The sequence below is a fragment of the Symsagittifera roscoffensis genome, chromosome 2, assembly GCF_963678635.1.
Source record: "Symsagittifera roscoffensis chromosome 2, txSymRosc1.1, whole genome shotgun sequence".
Taxonomy (NCBI): domain Eukaryota; kingdom Metazoa; phylum Xenacoelomorpha; order Acoela; family Convolutidae; genus Symsagittifera; species Symsagittifera roscoffensis.
The window spans coordinates 17,069,644-17,093,226 of record NC_087063.1 but is presented as its reverse complement, the minus strand read 5'-3'; the positions used below and the strand labels follow the sequence as shown (position 1 = coordinate 17,093,226).

The 23,583-nt window shown below is 34.5% G+C and overlaps 1 protein-coding gene across 1 annotated transcript in view; it reads right to left on the bottom strand.

The window, feature by feature from the left end:
- Positions 1 to 23,583, bottom strand: part of LOC134838895 (pneumococcal serine-rich repeat protein-like) — a 76,429-nt gene that overhangs the window by 36,706 nt on the left and 16,140 nt on the right. The window contains exons 11-22 of the mRNA XM_063854200.1: positions 20,842 to 20,946; positions 20,460 to 20,613; positions 19,963 to 20,310; positions 17,594 to 17,756; positions 16,890 to 17,071; positions 16,311 to 16,582; positions 15,841 to 16,108; positions 14,987 to 15,203; positions 14,084 to 14,160; positions 12,122 to 12,323; positions 6,573 to 6,801; positions 1,860 to 2,065 (exon numbers count right to left, since the gene is read on the bottom strand). Coding sequence (XP_063710270.1) covers positions 1,860 to 2,065; positions 6,573 to 6,801; positions 12,122 to 12,323; positions 14,084 to 14,160; positions 14,987 to 15,203; positions 15,841 to 16,108; positions 16,311 to 16,582; positions 16,890 to 17,071; positions 17,594 to 17,756; positions 19,963 to 20,310; positions 20,460 to 20,613; positions 20,842 to 20,946 — 2,423 coding nt within the window. The remainder of the gene's footprint in view (positions 1 to 1,859; positions 2,066 to 6,572; positions 6,802 to 12,121; positions 12,324 to 14,083; positions 14,161 to 14,986; positions 15,204 to 15,840; positions 16,109 to 16,310; positions 16,583 to 16,889; positions 17,072 to 17,593; positions 17,757 to 19,962; positions 20,311 to 20,459; positions 20,614 to 20,841; positions 20,947 to 23,583) is intronic.

The following is a 23,583-nucleotide window of genomic DNA, read 5'->3' as shown; positions in this document are numbered from 1 at the left end:
TGCGACTGATTTTCATTTTGGGAGCTATGAATATTGGAACCTATTGGAATTCACCAAAATCATCGCGAACAGGACAAAAAGTTTCGACTTTTGGACTAAAAATTGTTGTATCGAAAGCAAAAGATACTACACTCCGAAATCTTTTTAGCCGAATAAATAGAAAAAAAACAGACTTTAAGCCAACTGGGAGATGGTAAACTTAAAAGCAAGGCAGAAAGAAATTTCAGATATAACGCGCATTCAAATGCAAATATACTCAAAATATGTCTGTTGGTTGTTGAGAGTACATATTTGAGAACACTATATAGTACTTAAGTTAGACAAGACTGCTCGTATATCAGGGCAAAGCCCTGAATGTTCCGACTGTCCCTTAATTGAAATCGAATAGTTTTTGGGAAAAGAAAATAATGAAAACCTATAAATTTTTGGACAATATCAAAGTGAAATTTACGAAATTGTTACGACCAATTAGCTAGCCTCAATTTGATTTGGAACGATTTTGTTGTGCGGGATAATTCGCCACGCATAAATAATTCGCGGTACGCTCTCAGCAATTTGAATAAATTCTTCAAAGCGCGCATAATTTAGTCCAGAACATGGCCAATTTGGCAATTTTCAACTAACACAAACCCCCTGAATTTTACAAAAAATAATCTGAGGTAAAAAAATATTTTTACATTTGAGCTCAAGAAGTTGATACCTTCAATGGGGTATAAAAAAGTTTTGTCGAAAACTATTATTTCGATCGACGAAAATCGACTGAATAAAAAAAATCACACCGAGCATAAATATTCCGTTTTCTTCGAAAGTCGGAATAATTAAAGGTTTAGATGGGAAAAGTCTACGTTCCGATTTGATAACGCTTGCGGCAATTTTTAGCGGGTCAGATTTAATTCTCGAACATAACTTACTAGTTTTTGCCAACAAAATCCATGAAGTATTTTATTCATCTGATCAAAAGAAGGTTTTTGTTTAATTATTCTCCTTAAAAAATAGCGCATGTTTATCCGATTTTACAACATCATTCTGCAATCATATACATATTCAACTACTCGTCTGCTTCGTCCATTACGCAAAATTGTCGCAACAGATACCTGTATACACGTATGACATAATTGTTCCGACCATTGAAAATGTGGAGGAACTTGTATTCGGGTGTGTTTTAGTTTTTTCTTTTTTTTTTGTTTTCCACACACAAACGGTGCCACAGATACTTATTGAACTGAATCGAGTGATGTATCGCATTGAAGCTCTTACAGTCGTGATTCGAACGACATTAAAAAATTTCCGATAGGTTATCCCAATGTGGAGAAAAACTGGTATAAAACGTTTGAGTATTTGTCCAACTTCGAGCGATTAAAGCGAGCGCGCAGGCTTTTTATAGAAAGATAGCCTCAGTATTAGTCGCAAAATAAGCCCGGGATTTTTTATTCAAGCCCTGAAAAATCTAGTCAAACTATTTTTCGAAGTTTTAGAGCCATCTTGGCAATAAACGTTTTCAAAAAATTTTTGCAAAAAACTGAATTTTGTTTTCTTTTTATTAGCCATTTTTCGAAGAAGATTGTTGTACAATATGCCTATGACTATCCGAAATGCCGAAAAATTAGGCTTTCGCACATATCCTTTCATCACACCACTCACAAAAAAACGAATATGGTCTTTTTTGGTAGTTTTCCAAGAAAGCGCTCGGAACATTCTGTGCTACTTGCACAGCAACCAGCTATGCTTGTTCCAATAAGTTAAGTTAACAAATGCTAAACGTAAGAAAGCTCTTTGTCGTTTTCAGAGGTACAAAATTTAAGTAAAAAGTTGTTTTAGGTGCCGAGGTGTGGGGAGGCGATTGGGGATGTTTTTTTTACCTCGCAGGGATTTTCAGAAGGCACAGCGATATCCAAGTTCCTGCATTGGCTTGATGCTCCGAAAGACTTAGCGAATGTGATGTAGTTGTCGGTTCTGAGTCCGTCGGCTCCCGTGAAGTCGTCAGTCGAGTCCCCGTTGAAGTTACCACACAGTCCTTCGAAACGGTTTTGCATGATTTGTGGCATTTTGATGTAGATCCTCGTTTCTGAAAAAAGAATCTTGCATGATGGACACTGTTTGGATATAACTCAATTTCATTCTATTCCGAAGGTACGAAAATCTTTAAAAAAACGAAATTTTTTAAGCAATTGGTGCTTGTTTTAGAGAAGCTCTTAAATTTTTGAGCTCAACTTATAAAGAAACCAGAACTCAAACTACCAAAACAAAACTTATAACTTTTCGAATTTTTCTTTAACAAAAAGCCATCGAAAAAAAATATCACCTAAATAGGTGAAAATTAATTTCGTTTAATAACACTATACAGTAACAAATCAATAGAGGCAAAGCGGCTCCCGTATTGGCAAAGAATTGCACTCAATTTTATACAGATGATGTAGAAGAGACTTTAAAAAATTCGATCTGAATCGATTCAAAATCGATTTAGAGGTATTACAAAAATGTATCTTAAAAATCAATTTCAATCGGTTCTAAATAGATTTTAAACTACTTTTTTGTATACTCATTTTATACAGATTATATATAGATTATGTTCAGATTTTGTAAACTATCAAACAATAGAAAAATAGTGGAAGAGAAAAATAGAAAAATAAAATTTTAACATATGATTTTCAATTAAGTTTTCGTTTTGATGTTTGGTCTGAAAAAAAGCTATGAGAATAACAAATATCTAACTTTTCTGCACCAAAAAATGATTTTTTTTATTTGATATTTTTATTATATGGTATTTGCCTAACAATATTGAGCCTAAAACGTTGATAATAAAAATGACTTTTGAAAAAAATTTGTATAGTTTTACTTCTCATTAACTGGGGAATTAGAATGTAAAATTTGAAAGGGAATCCCTAACACGCAAAAGTTTGCGGTACAAAACTCTCCTTGAGCAAAACTTGCTCTCTGTAGCTCTCCTTGAGATTTTCTTGAGTAGAACATTTTGCGCCAGCTCCGAAGCCAAAAAAAAACAGTTATGTAAATCAATTTGTTTTGAGATTTTCCTTTCCTTGCAAAAAACCATTCAAATCGATTTAAATCTATTTTTTATACATTAAATTGATTTTTTTTCTACCGTAAAAAACCATTTAATCCAGTTTAAATCGATTTACGGATGTAAATGAGCTATCGTAAATCAATTTCTATAAAGTATTTTATCTGTATAAAAATCGATTTAGAACTATTTCAATTTCAAGTTTGTCAGTGCGGGCTGCTATTTGCAAAGAAAACCAAAGCAGGCAATCGCGCGTTAATTGTCCCAAATTGGCAATTATAAACCCCATAACTTTACAAAAAACGATCACAGGTGAAATATCTTTTCAAATTTAAGCTCAGGACAACAATACCTTTTGAATGATATAAAAAAATTCCGTCAAAAATGGCTAGTTAAAAAATCGAAATTTGTCTGAAGAAAAAAAACCCACCCCGAGCACAAATATTGCGTTACTTTCGTATCGAAAGTCGGAACAATAATTCGATAAAAGCTTTGAAAAATAAAAATGCTGACTACAGGATTCAAAACCGTGGACCTCCGGTTAAAGCACTATTCGTCTTCTTGACTACGACAATTTTCCTAGCTGTCTTATAGGTTCTACTCATCTTCTAATAGTATATTCCAGCGCACTTCTAACCACATGAACCACATGCTACTAAACCGCTCGCCAAATAAATTGAGAGCAAACTTCAGTGAGTTAGGTTTTAAAAAACACGACTGTATTTCAACACAAGCGTATAGAAGAGAACAGAAAGAACTATGCGTTTTCAAGCGAAAAAATTGATTTAAAAATGCTTTTGCTATGTTGAGCCATTCCTTTTTCATCACAAAAGACAGTGCTGACTATTTAAATAACAGACTTTACACAAAAGCTAGCAAATAGAAAATGAGACGAAAAACAATAGAAGAAAAAATACTCTGAAAGTTCAAAAAAAAAATACGAAATTTCATAAGTTTGTCTCAACTGATGTTCAATTTCATGAAAACACAGTCAAGATGCGCAATGTATTGAATTGGCATTCATAGTCTTATACGGCGCGGAAATTAGCCGAGTTTACTTGAGTGGACACGCGTATAGCCATCAAACACCATGAAAAATTAATTTTGTCATAAAATTTTGAAACCAATCTCTTGAACACTTCACCCATCCTAAAACAAAAAAGCATAATTTTTTAAACTGTTTTAAACGTTAAACATAAGATGGCTAAGACTATACAAGTGAAGCTGAAACAATTTAGGCGAGAAAAAAGACACAAAAAAAATTATTCAGAGATGATAGTTTTAGAGATGATAGTTTTACAGAGATGATAGTTTTACAAAAAATCAGAGATGATAGTTTTACAAAAAACAGAATGACTTTTAAGTATTGCTTAAATTAGTTAAAGCAAAAGAAAACTCAACACTTTGGAAATTAAGCCCACCGATAAAAACTAATAAATTCAACGATAGTCCAACATTTCAAGTTTTCCCAGAAAAAATTTTCATTTCATGCGTACCGAGAAAAACAGAGTCCGACCAGGACTAGAACTCCCGTCCTTTGGATTCAAAAGCACGAGCTTAACAGTTAGACCAAATATGAACGGACCCGAAAGTTTTTGGGGTTCCATAAAAAAAACCAGTTCAATCTGTTACAGGAAAAGTTTAGTCGCCGATAACAGTTCACTTGCTTTCGCAAGTGAAAGTGAAAAGATATGTGAATATTTAACAAACAAAAATACTGCCATCATAGTTTAAAAAAATGGTCATTAATACGAAACATTCGATTGCTGTGGAGAAATATATTGTGTTAAAGCTCTTCGAATTTCATTAAAAACTCAATTGGAGAAAAGTAAAACTCAATTGGAGAAAAATGGACGAACAAGTGTTTTTTATTCAACCAGCAATTCCAAAAATTAAAACTCAATGTTCAAAACTGAAAGTCAATTACGATTTTTTGCGCGATTTCCACTTTCGTTACTGCAGAGCGTAGTTTGTTTTTTATTAAGCAAATGAAATTAAATTGACCTTACAAAAAGAAAATATGCTTAAGTGCGTATATCATGAGTTTATCAATTTGTATGAATGCTTTTCCGTACATATAATTTAGAGTTTATTGAAACTTAAATACGGAATCTCTTAACGCTTTTGAATAAAATCTGGTAAATTATCAGTCTTGGTTACAGATCTGGCTAGCTAAGAAGTAACAAAATCACGGAACTCCATTCTCTATCCTTGCCTCCGCTGCTACTGCTGATTGCATTTTTTCTGGAGCAGCTCCATTTGGTGGAGAATTGACGTCATTCTTTGAGTGTTAGGTTGACCAAATCAAAGCTCAAATAAGTATAAATTATTCTATTTTGTTAAACTAGATTGCGTCTGTTGATCAAATCTATAGAAAAATTGAAAGAAAGCTGTTGAGTTTTGATCAGAAAATATTTCAATGGCCAGGCTTAATTAAAGCAGACAAAAATAAGAGCATTTCAAAAAATATATTTGGTTTTCAAATAGAAAAAACTCATATCTATGTTTGAACCGACTATAAAAAGATAGATATTTTGTTAAGCAAAATAGCGTGTTAAACAGATCTGTTGAAAAATTTTATAACAGCTGTTGAATTTTGATGTACAAACATTTAAATGATCAGCACTGATTAGAGCAGACAAAAAATTGAATGTTTCAAAAAAATTGTTTTGGTTGTCAAACTGGAAAATTTGCATATCTATCTTTAAACTGACAATAATAACTTCCGCTTTTTCTAAACCTTCATAAGCTCCACCAACTTTGTCTTAATTGTGATTTCAAAAGAATTCAAGTTGTTGTCCTGACCATTTGAAAAACGCAAAATCAGGTACCGCAAATAATCATTGGAATGGGCCAAGTGATATATCATATTGAAACCCTTTCTGTCGTAATTCGAACAAAATTTAAAAAATTTTCCGTGCCGAGAAAAACGAGTCTAAATTGTTGATTTTTGATCTAATTTCAAGATGATAAGGTGAGCGTGTAGGTTTACAGTAGCTTATTTATGTTTAATTTAAGCCGCAAAAACTGAGTTATACTTGAGTTAAGTTCGTTTTTGGGAGTTTTTTAGCGCTATTTTGGAAATTAAAAACTTCAAATTCGAAAAAATTCTGTAAAAAATGTGTAAAAAATGTGTAAAAATTTTCATATATTATTTTACGATTTTTTTTCGTTTTTTTTCAACCCAAACTGTTTTCCAATTGGCCTATTTGAGTATGACTGTCGATTACACCTATTTTTTTTCATTCAGATCTTACTGTGAACTTTTTCTATGATTTTTAAAAGTTTTTCTAGTCAAGTTTTCTACACAAAATGATGTTTTAAAATTGGCTTACTTTACTATGAGTCTCGAATATACCTAAGTTCTATTTTTTGTCGTTCAGATCTTTTTTATCACACCACGTAGAAAAACGACAGTAATTTGACAAAAAAAAAACAATCTGTGCTACATGCACAGTAACCGGCCCGGCTATCCTTGCTTTTATTTTGAAACTAGTTAATTGTTTCAAAATGACCACATTGTTGCTATTACCGCTGAATTAATACTAACTTCCGTCCCATTCCAGTGTGAACTCCACCTCGTCTGTCTTGACCATGACGACAGTGAAGAGTCCCTGCTGCATAATCTGGATGCTCTCAGTCATGAATGGAAGCTGGAGATCGTGTGAGTTATAGGTCACTTCTCTTCCTCTGATCAGCTTAATTGTCACGTTGGAGATGGTGATTAACACATCTTTAGCACAAGTCACTCCACCCTTGCCACAACCAACGTTCTCATACTGAAGTCAAAATGAAGGTTAATTTAACACAGAGACAAAGCGGATCATCTAAACACTTGCGATATTAAAAAATTCTAACACCTTTGTTTCGGATGATGTTCAGAAACAGCCTTAAAAAATCTCGAAAAACATAAGCAACTAAGGCGAAAAAAAACGAAAACAAAACTGTAGTCATGAAAAGTTTTAAGCTATAAGTTTCGAAATTTAATGTTTTTCACAAACCATCCCTCCTGAAACACACGAAAGCATAAGAAAATGTTTCGCCTCAAAACGAAGCAATATAAGTTGTCGATATAACATAAGCCGAAAAAAAATTGATGCCAACAGAAAGTTGAAGCGAGTCAATGAACGCATAAATTCAAGCTACGAAATTCAAAAAAAGTAAAGATGAAATTAAAGCTGTTCAAAGTTCTAAAACAAATAGTTTGACCTTTTTCTGATTAAATTATCACGTTTTGAGAAAACTGGATCAATAGATAAATTTTTATTCCGCTTGGAAATCTGAAATTCACTTTCGCAATAGGAGTCGATCACATTTTGCGTGACATAAATTTTTTTGTTCGATAGAGGACCAAATTGCTCATTTTTAACAAAGAAAATGAGCTGAACTTAAATAAAATCCAAAGTCGATCTGCAAAAAAATCAAAATTGAGCTACGCCAATTTTTAAGACTTTTCCTGAAAAAAAAACATAGCCAACAGATAGTTGGAAAAAAAGTCAATGCACGCAAGTGAACAAAAAATATACTGACTTTAAAAAAAAATCAATTTTCGAATTTCAAAAAAAAGACTTTTTGATAAAATTAACCCAATTTGAGAAAACTCGATCAATAAGTAAAACTTTTATTTCGCTGGGAAATCTGAAAATTGAATTCCACTTTCGAAACTAGAAGTCGATCACATTTTTTGTGACCTTTACACTTTTGCTGATCGATGGTAGAGTTTGCCTTCATTTTAAAAGAGGAAAAGGACTGAACTTAAAAAGACATTTAAAGTCAACCATGAAAAACTAGGTTGAACTAAGAGAAGCCTGAACAAATTTCGAAAAAAAATTATCTGAACAACGCTCATCGACTCTTATTAACAAAAAAAAATCAACACGAACTATACTCAAGTTTTCGCTATGTCTATTTTAAAAATTATTACGAATCAGAAATTTAATTTATAAAATAAAAACTAGTTTCAAGTATAGTATAAACGGTTTAAATTAAAATTAAAAACAAATCCATTGGAAATTAAGCTGCTAAAAAGCGTGCCAGATAATAAAAATTGCGTTTCAAAAGAACACGATAATTTACCTAATGGAACTTGGGACTAAAACCACGAACCCGAAAAATTTTTAGGATTTAATCAAAAAAAAATTTCACTACCTACATTGAACCAACGGTAGTTTTATTTGAAATTTCAAGAAATTGAGCATGTCAGCGCAGCCTGCACGTGAAAGTAACAGCAGCACGTATTTCTTACAGAGTTACATTAAGTTGTCTATAGGAAAAATATCTAGTTCCCTACAACACGTACACTTGCTCTCGCAATTGAAAGCAAACAATTTTTCAAAAAGCAAACATCTCATTTCAATTTTAACTTACAGCATATTTATGATGTAAAAATAAAGTCAACTGTTGATGGCAGCCATAGACACCATAAATAGCAACCATGAACGATAAAACTGCTCATACCAGACAGAGGCGGAAAGGAGCTTCGCACCACTTGTGATACAACACAAACATAAAAAAACATAGGTCGAAAGAATATTTTAGATGTTGAAAAAAATTGAACCAAAGTTTCTTATATATCGATAAAAACTACTAGCAGTCCAGGTAAAGCTGAAGGTAAAGTTCTAAAAATGAATGAATTTGCTATACTGATGCGACAAAAATGGGACTTCAAAAATTGGACTTTGCCCAACACCTTGGTTGCTTCTCTACTCAAAGGAGCGAGAAGAGTAAAAAATTATTATGGATTTTGCCCAAAGAGACAAAAATTGTATAACAAAAAAATAGAGGTTGCCGCTTCTGCAGTTTCAATTATTTTAACCGGTTCTTTCACTAGAATATTTCGTCTCAGAGTCTCAAGAAAATTCGAAAAGTTTCTATAAAAACGGTCAAAAACTCTATGAAAGGGTCTAAACAATTTCCAAAATCGATTACTTTTTTCTACAAAAAGGAGGTTGTGGCCGCTCAAGAAGGAAAAACTCCCAAAACTGAGTTTCTCGGTTGAAAACAACCTAAAAACTGGCCCGGTCGTTTTCGCGTAAAGTCAATATGTTTCCAAACAACTCAAAGTTTCAAAACTTTGACTTGTTTGAAAGCCATAACTTTTTCTTAAGCAAACTGGGCAGAGACAATTAATATGGTAGGCTTCAAAAAACCTCTTGTTTCTATTGACCCTAAGCTATCAGATTTGGCAGGATAGTTAGCAAGAAAAATCTACAAACGGTGAACAAATTAAAAATTTGACATTTCCGAGAATCATAGCTTTGTGTGAAAAAATAGAGCCTAGCCGCTTATGCAGAAAGGATTCATATAACCTGTATTTTCTTTTGAACAAAAAATCTCAGATATGGCAGGGCGTAGGGTAGTTTTTGAGAATATTCAAAAAATGAAAAAAAAAAGGCAAAATCAAAAATTTGACTTTTCCGAGTGCGATAAATTTTTGTTTAAAAGTTTTTGTGAGTGACCACAAAAACTACACGTTATCTCGCTTAAACCCTTAATATCAGATTTGAGAAGTTTATTTTCGAGACAAGTCAAAAAGATTCACAAAATGGTCGAAAATCAAAAATTTGAACATTCCGAGTGCCATAACTTGACGTACAAAAAAAGTTGGGCATAGCCGCTTATGCAGGGGAGCTTTTCAAAAAAATTCTATTCATTGAAAAAAAAAATCCGATTTAAGAGGGAGATTTTTTGAGGAAGCGAAAAAAATCAAAAATATGGGTCAATTATTCCCTCACAGATTTATCGAAGGCTGTAGACAGAGGGGTCAAGTAAAAAGAAACTCTAGGGGAGTATACAGGCACGCAGGGAAGTAGAAAGTTTTTCAACTATTACCCCTTTTTTGGAAATCAGTAAAACTTTTTGGGAACAATAGTTTTGCAAAAGTTGAAAAGAACTTTCCAAAATAAAAAAATGTAACTTCACACAGGCGAAGCAGCGCTTCGCATACAAGCGAGAAAAATGCAAAAAAGAGCTCTAAACAGGCAAAACGGAAAAGATTAAAAATACACTTTAAAAATTTTTTCTTAAGATAAGGATTATCACGTTCTCATATCTGCTCCACGACCGCTTGTAATTTTAGTAATACAAGCCACAAAAAAAGCAGCAAGTTTCTATCAAATTGCAATGTTATGCAGCAAAAACTCGACCAAAAAAAAATAAACTATTTATATGTTCCGGATTTGAAAATCCGACCTATTGATTAGGAGTATCACATCCTCGCATCTGCGCCACGGTAGCTTGGGAGTCAACCAGTGGCCCAGCTAATGCTGGATTTAACTGTTCCATATTATTAATCATATATTGTACTGATAGGGTAATGCGTAATTTTCAAACTTTCAAAAAAAGGACTCTACGCCAAACCCTGTTTTTTCTCTGCTTAAGTAGGGTATTAACCACTCATTCAGGAGAAAAAACTACTACTCGCCCTTTAAATTTAAGTCTTTTTCTCGGATTTAGCTGGCTTTTTAGATTGAGCTTTGATGTTAGATTTGACTAGCAGTTTTCAAGAATAGTAACGTAATTTCTTTAAAAAACTGTAAGCATTTGAAAGTGAATTTTTCCGAGGACCATATCAACCTTTCTGGAAAAAAAAACACGGTAAAACAGATTACGCAGGGAAAAACTAAGCACAATGTTAGATTTGATAAACTATCAACGTCAGAATCAGCAGGTTAGTTTTTGAAAACAGGCAATTTTTTTTTTTAAAAAAAGGAAATTTTCTAAAGCCATTTTTTTCAAAACGCAGGGAATTGCCGCTTGCGCGAAAAAGAATCTCATAACTGATTTTTTAAAATATTTTGGTTAAAACCTTAATCTCCAACTTGGCAGGGTAGTTTTTGAGAAAAGTCAAAAAGTTTTAAAAATTAATCAAAATGTCAAAAATGGACTTGTTTGAGCCATAAATGTTTTTCTACACAAACTTAGGGAATAGCCACCTGAGAACGGGATATCCAAATAAATTGTTGTTTTGATAGAAACTTTCATCTCAGATCTTTGCATTTATTAATTGAGAAAATTCAAAAACTTCAGAATAGGTAGGCCAAAAACCGCCCCACTGAAACTTTCGAAGGCCGTAGAACGTCAACTAAAATGAAAAGAGACTAGCGAAATATGCAGGCACATAGAAGAGCCGCCCGTCTTTCTATTAGTACCATTTTTTTAAAATCGGTACAGTCGTTTTTGAGAAACATTGAAATTTCCTTGAAAAGTGCAAAAATTTAGCTAAGCGTCGCAAAAAAACGAAAAGCAAAAAATTCCATATATTTTCATAATACCTGTTTTTTCAAACAGTACCTAACACTAGCCAAAACAATGCAGCAACATATGCGATTAATGCATTTATGCTTAAATAAGCATAAATATGATTAAATTGAAATATACCAAAAGTGCCACCAAATGAGCACTTTGAATTTGCGACTTAGGTTCAAAAAAACTTCTTCGTAATAATGCACTACGCTTCGTTTGTGTAAACAAACTTAAAAGGTAAACATATAACCAACTTGAAAAGTTTCTAGAGGGAAGTGTCAAAATTGTTTCCCTTTAAACGACCCAAAACTAGGTCATTAGGCCGATAAAAAATAGGCCAAAATATATTGGGCCGAGGAATTTTTTTAGCGAAACAAAAAAAGAAGAAAATGCGAAATCAAGGTAAATAAGATTACAAACTGTAGGCGTAAATCAAACACTAAAAGTAACATTGAAGAACAATGCGCGCAGCAGAAAAAATTGTTCAAGAAGTGACAACTAGGCCGACAACAGATAAACAGACAATTCATTGGCCGGCACATTTATTTGTAACAAAACATTTCCCGTTTGAAAAAAAAACAAGTCCAGGTCAGATTCGAACCCGGACACTTTGCCTTCCCAGACATATTCATTTCCTCCAGGCTAAGTTGGCCGGGAACACTGAAAATGCGAGAGGTGGCGGTTGCTTGTGATTTTCGAATTAGCGATACAATCGGGTGACGCCATTCCGTCTCATATCTCCTCATTTCAGATCATCTTATTTCAAGGGTTAAGTAATTGTACTTAGTTACGAGTTTCCTCCTTTTGTAATAAGGAAGGGGATAGAACCCAATTTTTAACTGAGCGGTTACTTGCCTGAATTGAGAAGTCGACTTCGCTGTCGAAGTTCTGTTTTTTCTCCTTCACTAGGTAGTAGATGCAATCGCCTTGGAAAGTGTAACTCGTGCCATCGAATGTAGTGAAGTGGGGGTCCCCGTAAGACGAGCAGATGGAGTCACACTCCTCATTAGAACATTCCCATTGACCAGCATAACATGTGCAAGTCTGGCATCCGTTACTTTAGAAACAAAAAAAAACAATGAAAAGTAGAAATAGAAACATAGGAAAGAAAAAAAATAAATCTTGTCAAATGAAATGCAGAGTTACAATTAAAAATTTTGTTGGAAAATATCAAAACTTCGTAGAATTACAAAGTTTTTCTACGAAGTTTGGAGTGTTTCGAATCACGTAGTCGACTAAATCAATTGCGACCTATGTTTCGACTTTCTAGATCGAAATTGGGTTTGTTTCGACTGGGCTCGACCTATGTTTCGTATCCGCTCGACCAAAATTGGGTATTTTTTGACTGTGCTCGACATATATTTCGACTTTCCAATAGCATGAGTAAATTGACAAAAAATTAAAATGCATGCTTTTAGGTTTCTGTTATGGTGCTTGATTTAAAAATAAACTATAAAAATTTATAAAATGCAAAAAATTCCTGTCGAAAACTAATTTTTTCAAACTGAATCTCGCAACTTAGCTTTTATTTTGTTCACAAAACTGGACTAAAAACGTTGATTTGAAAACCGACATTTGCGGAATTTTTGGTAGAAATTACTTTTTCTTGCAGCAAGAATCCTTAGATTTCCAAAATTTTAACGGCTTTCTCTGAAACTTCTAGTTTTGCGGTAAGCAAATCTCCTCATTTGATTGTTACGGGTTGCAATTTTCCGACAGAGATTTTTTTGAGCAGATTTTTTCGCTCAATTTCCAATTAAAATTTAAATAAATCTTGAAAAAAAAATTAAATAATGAGGCTGTGCTCGACCTATGTTTCGACAGCGCTAGACCTATGTTTTGACTAAAATCAAGTATGTTTTGACTGTGCTCGACCTATGTTTCGACTTTCTCGACTTATCTTTTGACCAAAATAGGGCATGTTTCGACTCTCTGGACGGAAATCGGGTATGTTTCGACCTTGTGCTCGACCTAAAACTGCTTCTCGAACGCGGAATATCAGTCGCGGAGCTGAACTTGCTCGACTTTCAAAGTCGAAACATAGCCAATCGAAGATTGGAAAAAAATAGAATGGACGCAAGAAAACATTTAAAAAAAACTCTGACTTTGTTGAAAAATCTCAACTTTCGAATTTCAAAGAGCAAAATAGATGCCCAGTACGCTGTTTAAATTTTTAAAACAAGTAGCGCTTTTTGATAAAATTAACCCAACTTGAGAAAATTGGATCAACAGGTAAAGCTTTTATTCCGCTGGAAATCTAACAATTAAATTCCACTTTCCAAAGTAAAAATCGTTCACGTTTTTTGCGCCATTTCCACGTTCGTAATTGAAGAATGCTGATTACATCACTTTCAGCAGATGAATTTTAATTGAACTCAAAAAAGGCATATATACATAAAAGCATCCATAAATGCATCAATATGTATGAATGCACATCTGTAGTTATCAGAGCGTTTTAAGACTTTTTCATGAAAAACAAAACAAAAAAAATCACCCAAGACCTATATAAGAGTCTTCGCTACGTTTATTACTTTTAAACATAAGTCGAGCACCTCCACCCGTGTATAAACTAAATCTTTCGTCAAATAGAATTTGAGCCTTATTAAAATATACTGAAAGATATACTTTATTCCATCGCACAAGCGTGTGGGAACAAATAAATTGCAAACTGGAATTTCCTCGATGTTTGTAAGCAAGGAAGCCTGCTAAAATTTTGGCTCCAAAGTGATGCGAGCCAAATTTGATACAAAAATTCCTACTAGGAAAAAATCCAGTGCCCGTTTGCAGTACGTTTCTATCGAAAGGGTGAAGGATTACCTGAAGGTTTCATTGGAGTTGTATGGGATTCCGTCATGTTCGCAGGGACAGGCCTCGAACTGGTAGCAGTGGTCTCCCTGACAACAATACAATCCAATCATTGACAATTTAAGATTTGAATTTGAAAGTTTCCATGTTTCTTTTAATTTGAGTTGCCAGGAGTTTCACATTAAAACAAAGATAGCCGGTTTTTCATTTTTTTTACAGTTTTTTGCATTTTCGGCGTTTTTGTTTCCAAAAAGGCACAAAAATACCAAGACAACTAATTTTAGGCGAGTAAAATCAAGTTTTAACCGCTTAAATTAAGCATTTGTAAGCTTTTAAGCTATTGAAATTAACTATTATAACCCTGCTCGCTCACTCGAAATTAGACGAAAAACCAAAACTTTCAAACTGGTTTTTCTCGACAGTTGGAAATTTTTTCGAAATTTTGTTTGAAATTTTTTTAATGTCGTTGATATCACGATTGTTAGGGCTTCAATATGATATTATCACTCAACACTCTCCAATGATTATTTGTGGTAACTGATTTTGCCATGAAAAAAAAATAAAAAAACCAAATTACACCCGAATAAAAAGTTCCTCCCCATTTTTAAATGGCCGAACAATCAGCTTCTTTAAGAAATCTCAGGATCCACTAAAGTTGGTCATAGAAAACTAGGTATGCATTTTTTGATATTTGAATCGTTGCAAGCAGTAATTTTTTAAATGCTCAAAATAAAAATTATGTTGTTAAAAAATCCAAGATAATAATCCAAAACTCCGACTTACCCTCCCCATTAATGGCAAATCTCAAGGAAAGCTGGAAGTTATGTTATTTGTTTGGAAAAGCAATTGATAGACTTCGTCAGCATCTGAAAATCTTCCCTTTTGATGAATATAATATTTTTTTACTGGACTTACCATCCGATAGTATCCTTCCTGGCACACACAGCCCATCTCGACGATGTCCTCAGCTTTGCACGTAACAGACTCGCCCAAAGCCCTTTTTTTCACCTCGTTCTGGCATGTCTGCGGACACTTGTTGTAGTCGAGTGACAGCACGAATCCGTGGTCCAGGTCACAAAGCTCTTCCAGACATTTTTCATACGAGCAGCTCCACACACCAGCCGAACAGTTGCTGAAACACGGAGAATATACAAAATTTTTCTCTTTTTTACCTAATTATCTAACAAAAAAGGTACAGCAATATCAAAAACCATTTGAAACATTTTTCAAGTGAATGAGCAAAAAATGAGCCAACGTCTCATAAAATATTTAGACTGTTGGGTACTAAATTAACCAACTATATATTTGAAAACACCAACTACTATATTTGAAAACCTCGTTTAATTCATTTTATTAAGGCAAACCCAAACCGGTAGTGTTAGCCAGATTGTCACTTTTTGCCTTTGAAACAATCGAGCTTTATAAAAATGAAATAAGAATTAAATCAAGAATTTAGAAGGCTAGTTTAGTTGTATGCACTTGGGGCTTCTGAAAACTCACAGTCAACCATCTCATTTTCCAGAAGGTATCATAGAGACTTGATTTTTGTATGCTTTTTATCGGAAGATAAATTTTGAGTTCTAAATCAATTGAATTCAAAAAATTCCTGCTCTATTAAGGATTGGGGAGTATATGGTATGAATAGCTTAACACCTGGTACATGCTACTTATTCAAAAGAGGCCTTGTAAAGAATAAAACTCAATACTAATCACAAAAATTGTTCCTGGCCAAAAAATAGATCTTAAGGAGTCAACTTTAAAGCGCCTACCACATGGCGCATCCTTGTTCCAGCTGTTCTCCACTGTTGTACATGTGGTTCTTGTACTCGCACGGACAATTCTCATACGACACACAAGTGACTGGATCGTCCTGCGCCACTACTTCGTTAGCTCCTGGACACACGCATCCTCCCACACATGGCATTGAGCAGTCGGGTAGACGAGATACGCCACCCCAGAAGGTGACACCGGAACATGATTGCATGATGCAAGGGTTGCTGCATTCCTGGTAGACCAATCCATTGCAACAAGAGCGACCTGCAGTTGGAGCAGACGAACTGATCAATTAGAGAATAACTTTTTAGTTTAAGTAAAAAAACAGCCTCAGCGTTGTCAGACTCAAAGGAAAAAAAATAAAGCGAAATAGTTCACAAAAACAATAAAGTCGAATAAAAGTTTGCGCTTAATTGGGAAAAAAGTGGAGCAAGAAGAGGAGAAGGGGACAGAAAAGATCTCTTACCGCAAAATCCGCCCAGCAGAGCATCCGATCGCCAGTCTCCGATGATGGAAGCGTTGGATGCCTGGCTGTTGGCGCCTGAGATTTCCAGACACATGACCACGTATGCCTCGATAACCTGGCACTGTGATATATCGTTTTTCAAAGTGGAATCGAGGTACGCGTGGCAGGCATCGAATCGACACATGTCAACAAACTTGGAGATCTCCACGTACTCATAACAGGCCCCGAAGTACGACTCGTCACGAAGCACCTCACAGTGAGCTGCATACAACCTTAAATCAATTTAATAGAAGTGGACATTCTTCAAAGTAATTATGGTGTTTTTTTTGTAAAAGAAATGTTCGTTTGAAAATTGGGTTGCTGACAAAAATTACAGAAAAAAGAGATGAAGTTGCAAATGAATTGAGAATCATGCAAGTCAAATAAATTTTCGTGAAGCTGTGGCTTATTAACTTAAGACAGGCGATAAAAATGGCAGAAATCAATGTCTACGAGGCTTATTTAAAACTTTTTAATTACTCCAATCTCATTGGCTTATTTTAACTTTGTACAATGAGGAATTTGGCTTTCAGAACTTACTTGGGGTCGAGACTACTACACGCGTCATCTAGCTCCCGATGCATGTCATCGGTGACCATGACGGAATTGTCGCTTACTTCGTACGAGAGGGCAAACTCGGAGACAGAAGTGACAACCACATTGTCGAGTTTTCTAAAGTCGTCCTTGTTAAGGTTGTTGTAATAGCCACCCATACCTTTCAGCTGTAAACACAAAAATATGTTTCGATGCAAAACAAACCCCCTTCTCACTCTCAAAATAAAAACCTATTATATATTGCATCATTGGAAAAAAATTAGGGTTTAGGTCAGCCAATAATTGAAGCCGTAGAATTGCACCAAAGATGGATCCATTAAGCTGAGAGTGAATCGAATTCCTGTAGGGCATCCGCACCCCTCTCTCAATCTGACCCTGGTTAAGATTAAGGCTTTTTATCAGCGCTGAAAGGGATGTTTTGTTCTTATCAATGAAGCGCTATTTTATACCTGATGAAGCCTCACGCAATTGCTAGTAATTTTTCTTGACTGGGAATGTTACCTAACTCATGAAAAGATCATGGTGGTCTACTGAATTATCATGACACTATACTAACTAATTTAACTTACAATTGCAAGGCCGGCGAAACAAACGCTCTCCAAGATAACTACATCCTATCCAATGTTTCCCTTGGACTTGGTTATTTTTAATAATAGAGGGAGGTACTTATTGTGACCTAGAAGACTGACCATGTCGAGGAATGAGGGAGTGAGAGTGATGATTGCGATGGATCCTCTGTCGTAGAGGATTGAGATCGTGCCCATGGAGTAGGTGTCCACTTGAACCAGGTAGTAACTCATGCCCAGACTCATCACACTGGCCTCCGTGAACAGACCAACCTTCAGCACCTTGCTATAAGCAAAAATAGCCCATGATCATATAATAAAGGAAGTGAACAAATTCGAAAGTGAAGATAGCGAAGAAGTAATGAAAATTTGTATAGCACAGAATGTTACAACCAGAGTTTGAAAAATACATTTTTTTTTTCCAAATTGGTGTCTTTTTTTTCTGTGTGGCGTGACGGTAAGAAATTAGATATATTCGACATAGTCAAATATGCCAATAGGGAAACAGTTTCGGTAGAAAAAAAAAGAAAAACAATCGTAAAATAATTTGAAAAAACTTCCGTTTTTTTTTGCAGAATTAAAAAAAATTTGAAGCTCTGATTCCTAAAATGGCGCTAAAAATTTAAATAAGCTATTGTAAGCTTGCAAAATAAGCTATTGCAAGCTTGCAAAACTTGTTTTGACAAACCTTATTAGCTCACAAATAAAAATTCAAACCGGTTTTTCTCAACACTTTACAAAATTTTTAAATGTCGTTCGAATCTTGACTGCAAGAGCTTTAATATATAATTCTCAACCCATTATGATGATTATTTGTGGTAAAAGATTTTGCGTGGACACACCCAAATATAGTATCCTCCACATTTTTCAGATGATCGGAACAACAAAGAATGAATGTTTGCCGTGCAACTAGGCCAGAATGTTCCTAACGCATTCATTAAAACACCTTTAAAAGAGGTTCTTTCATTTTTCTACAAATAAGTGTAATTTCTCAAGCATGACGTGAAAAGAAAACTATACAAACGCTTATAGCGTTAGTAATTAGGTATAACTGCCAAAATTTGTTTTTGAAAAGTGAAAAACAAACAAAAAATCCAAAAATGTTTCCTTAGCTTTCAGCAAAAAAAACTCTTTTTGAATTTTTTAAAAATTATTTGCCAAGGAATTGCTAAATGAAGCTACCAAAGTTAAATTTCCTGGGGAAAACTACTTGAGTGAAATACTTTCTTTCATAAAATCTACTTGCTCGTTCATTTTACTTGCTCGGCATTAGACGAAAACGTAAGCCAATTTTTCTGAGCGTTGGGAAAGCTTTTTGATTTTCTTTATTTCGTTCGCATCACAACTAAAAGTGCTTCAGTATGATAGATCAGTCAATTAAATCCGATTATTACTTGTGGTATCTGATTTTGCCCGAAAAAAACATAGCCGACGACAGTTGAAATAGAGTCATTGAACCAAGAAAACAGAAAAAAAAACATCCAATTTTTCATTACGAATTCAATAAAAAACATGAATTTACAGCTCTTTGAATTTCAAGAACATTTTATGATTGATATATGTTGGTAAAATTAACTCAATGTGACAAAACTGGACCAATAGGTAAAGTTTCTATTCCACCGGAAAACCTGAAATTCAAAATCCATTGAGGGAATTTAGAAGCCAATCACGTTTTTTGTCACCTGTACACTTTTGTTTTGCTATTCGATAATTGAGTTTGCCTTCCTTTCAAAAAAGTGACCTGAGCTTAAAAAGAAATTAAAAGTCGAACATCGAAAAATGAAACATGGGCCTGAGCAAATTTTAAGGCTTCTGAAAAAAATATCACAATCTATAAAAATCTGATCCAAATTCATCGACTCTCACTCAGCACCTTTAGCAAAGTTCAACAAAGTTTTATTGGGATACTAAAATCTGTAATTTTAAACTCTGCGGAAGGATTTAGCTTGGCATTAAATTCTCAACACAGAGTCGAAGCTCCGCTTTGCAGACACTATCGAGAAAGCGACAAAAGCCAGCTCTATAAAGTGAAATAAGAAAAAGTAGCAAAAAGCCTCATATTGGATAAACTTTTGCAAGGTGTCTGATTCGAATCTGCGACCTCAACATTTGGAGTCTCACGTCCTTCTCTGTCAGCCACGTACGCTTTACGATCGACAAACACTAGTCACAAAAAAACGGAGAACAGATGTTATGAAATTTCCAATGCTACAGATCGTGATTATAGCACCAATGCCACCAAATACGCTCTTTTATTTGCAAGTTAGATTGGAAAAAAGTAGATTCATACTAATACACTACACTCACTAGCTCGCTAATGTAATGACAATATGACAAAAATTGATAACCTGTCCTGCATCCAATTGCCTGTAACCTTCTGTCATGTTTTTGGTCATTTCTTGCTATCCAAAAATATTGGTTGAAGACTTTCAAAAATTCGAAATCAATACTTTTCCCATAATTTAAAGAGGAAAACTATAAAAAGTACTAACTTGTAAGGGAACTTGTTGATAGAAGCTCCATTACATTTTACTGTATCCTTCCACAATTCCACACTCCAGATTGAACTCTCTCCGTCCATCAGTTCCATCCTGATCGAAATCGGTATACCAGTCGGTACCATTTTCCTCAACCCAGTCGAGGCATCTTTGGGTGCATTGGGATGGTCGATGTAGATCTTGAAGCTCAGATCTTTCATTTCCTCTACTAGGATATATTCACCTGTCCCGCAGAAGGTGTACCAGGTGTGGTCGAATGTTCGGAAGTGCATGCCGATAATCTCCATCTGGTGGTTGCAACTGTGAGCCACGCAATCCCACATACCGCCCGACCCACAAGTGCTGCGAACAACCAAAAACGAGTCATAAAATAAAAGATGGATTTTTTTTAGCAGTTCGCACTAAATATTTTGTTCATTTTCTTGGCAACTAATGTGCTATTTGACGAATAACTATCTTATATCTAGTTTTGAATTTGGTAAAATAGTTACCATGAGGAGCAGCTGACTTGAATCACGTCTCCTTTCTTGTAGGCAACGTCGTTGTGGTAGCATTTGCAATCATCAGGCATCACACAGTCCAGCTGGGGACTCTTGGAGTCAATCAACATCGAAGCGGGACAGAAACATCCCGCAATCTGCTTTTCTAAAAACAATCAGACTTGATATTTGAGCCACGAGTTGATTGCCAAAAATAAAAAGAAAACACATTTTATATCTCCAAATATCATCACAGAGGTTATTAACACTTGTATAAAAAATATAACATACATAACTGTTGCATAATTATGCAGATGTTTTATACGTTTGCTGGTTAATATATAGGTTGGTATATAATAACCACAAGAGAAAATATTAGGTAAAAAAGCCTTACTGCAGTAGTCGTTGTTCATTCCTGGTTTGGGCGTTCCACAGGCAGGCTGGCAGATGCTACCTTGGGGCTTGTACACTTTATTCTTGCTAGTGCACTCGTATTTGGCTAAAACAAACACACACTAAATCAACCAAAACCGACATAACGATCACATTCAAAAATGAACAATACTATATCTAATAATATATTACAGGCTTTTTCAAAAATTCTGCACAAATTCAATTGGCTATAACTTGTAACCGGAATAAGGCAATTTGTATAATTTTTTATAGAATAGATATAAATAAAATAAAGGACGTTTTGTGTGAGTCACTTTAGCAACTGCTGAAAATGGTTTCCTCCAGACATTTAAATATTCGCATATATAGTGCACCAGTGGCCTTCAGAACGTCACTTTTTGAGATCAATCTATTGAAGTTTTCAAGCATCTGCCTTAATTCTGTGATACTTGAGGAACGCTGAGAGCCGAGTACTGAAAAATATTAAAATAGGCAGATGGACGATAGCCCAAAAAAGCACAAAAAAATCAAGTTTGCACGACCCTTTAAAATTTTATCAACACTAGCCATCAATCAAGCAGCTAGAGTTTCTATCAAATTGTCAAGGTTATTCGGCAAAAATTCGACCAAAACAAAACAAAACTATATAAAGGTTCCGGATTTGAATACCCGACCTGTTGATGAGGAGTCTCGCGTCCTCGCATCTCCGCCACGGTCGCTTGGAAGTAAACTAGTGGCACAGGTAAGGCTGGATCTAGATCTACCTGTTCTTATATTTTTTATCATATATTTTCCTGATACGGAAATGCGCAAATTTCAAAAATTCAAAAAAGTGGACTTCACGCTAAACCCTGGTTTATCTGCTTAAGTAGGGGATTAACCGCTTATATAAATGACTACTCTCTCTTTCAATTGAAGTCTTTGTCTCAGATTTGGCCGGCTAGATTTGGAAAAAAAAGAAAAAGATGAAAATCGATCCAAAATTTGACTTCTCCTAAATCCACACCCTGATTTTCAGATTGAACACTTCCGCACCCTGATTTTTCAGATTGAATACCTAAAATCAGATTTAGCAAGTAGTTTTCGAGAATAGCGACCAAAATTTCTAAGCAAAAAACACGTTAAAAATTTTAAAAAGAATTTTTCCAAAGTCCATATCAGCTTTTTTTTTACAAATTAAATAAAACAGATAAAGCAGAGAACATCTAAGCACAATGTTAGTTTAAATGAACTATCAACCTCAGAATCAGCATGTCCGTTTTTGAAAAACAAAAAAACAACTTTCCAAAAAATGGACAACATTTCATAAAATTGGACACTTTCTAGGGCCGAATATATTTTTTACGAAACGCGAGGCATAGCCGCTTGCGTAAAATGATTCGCATGACTGATTTTTTTTCTTTCGGCTAGCCCATAATTTCGGAATTGGCAGGGTAGTTTTTCTTTTTTTTCTACCGATTTTAGGGCATAGCCGCTCAAAAAGCGGAGGTCCACATAATTTTTTTTTATTGAAACCTACATCTCAGATTTGTGCATTTAAAATTTGAGAAAATGAAAAACTCAAACAAAACAGCCAAAAATCCCCTACTAAAACTTTCGAAGGCTGTAGAACGTGAATTTAAATAAAAAAAAGACTGGCAAAAATTGCAGGCACATAGAAGAGCAGCCGGTTTTTTTCACTGGAACCATTTTAAAGAAAAAATCGGTACAGTAGTTCTTTGAGAAAAATTGAAACTTCTGCGCAAAGTCAAAAAACTTCCACGGGGTTGCAAAAAAACAGAAAACAACAATCCCATACATTTTCGTTATACATGTATGTTTACAAATTAACTCTAGCCAAAAAAAAGCAGCAACATTTGCCATTAAATTGGTTAAGCTTAATTAGGCTTAAATATGATTAAGCTGAAATTCACCAAAGTTGCCACCAAATGAGCACTTTTATTTGCGACTTAGGTTAGAAAAAAAGTCTTCGTAATATTACACTACGCTTCGCTTGAGTAAAAAAAGAATAAGAAAAAGCCTGTCATCGTGTTACTTTTTCGAATTGAGTTTAATAATCAATTGAGTTGAATTTTCAAAAAAAAAGCAGCCGGCAAATATGCCGACAAAAATTAGACCGAAACCAATTAAACCTGCAAAAAAAACAATTTTACATCTGAAATTTTTTACCAGTAGATCCAGGAACGCATTCACTCTGGGCACAATAACTCGAGGTGTTAAACGTGCAACATGCTGAAAAAGGAGATCTTGAAATTGGAAATCATTCTGTTGAAAAAAATGTCTAGCACCCGATTGCAATACCCTTTCTTATTGCAAGGGTAAAAATGGTCAACACATGGACAGTTGTTTACTATACTCTCAAATTAACAAAAATGGCCAACACGTGCTCAGTTGTTGACTTTTTTAATATAAACATTTTTGTACCATCAATTTTTATACTTTTTGTTCCAACCAACTTTAGAAGTGTGGAGGAACAATGGCATAAGGTCTTTTTTCAGGCAATTTTAAACACTTCAAGAAAACTCTTCTTTGTGTTTTCAGACTTCAAACTAAATTTCAGACTAAATGATACAGAATTTACAAATAACAGGATAAAAAATGTACTCTCGAATGGTTTCCATTGCAATTTTTTCACATTATTTTAGCTAAAATTACCTCATTAATTACAGCTCGCACGTACTTCAATAAATGGTTACTGAAAAAAAAGCTACCAAAATATTTGAAGGAACGATGACGAAAAATT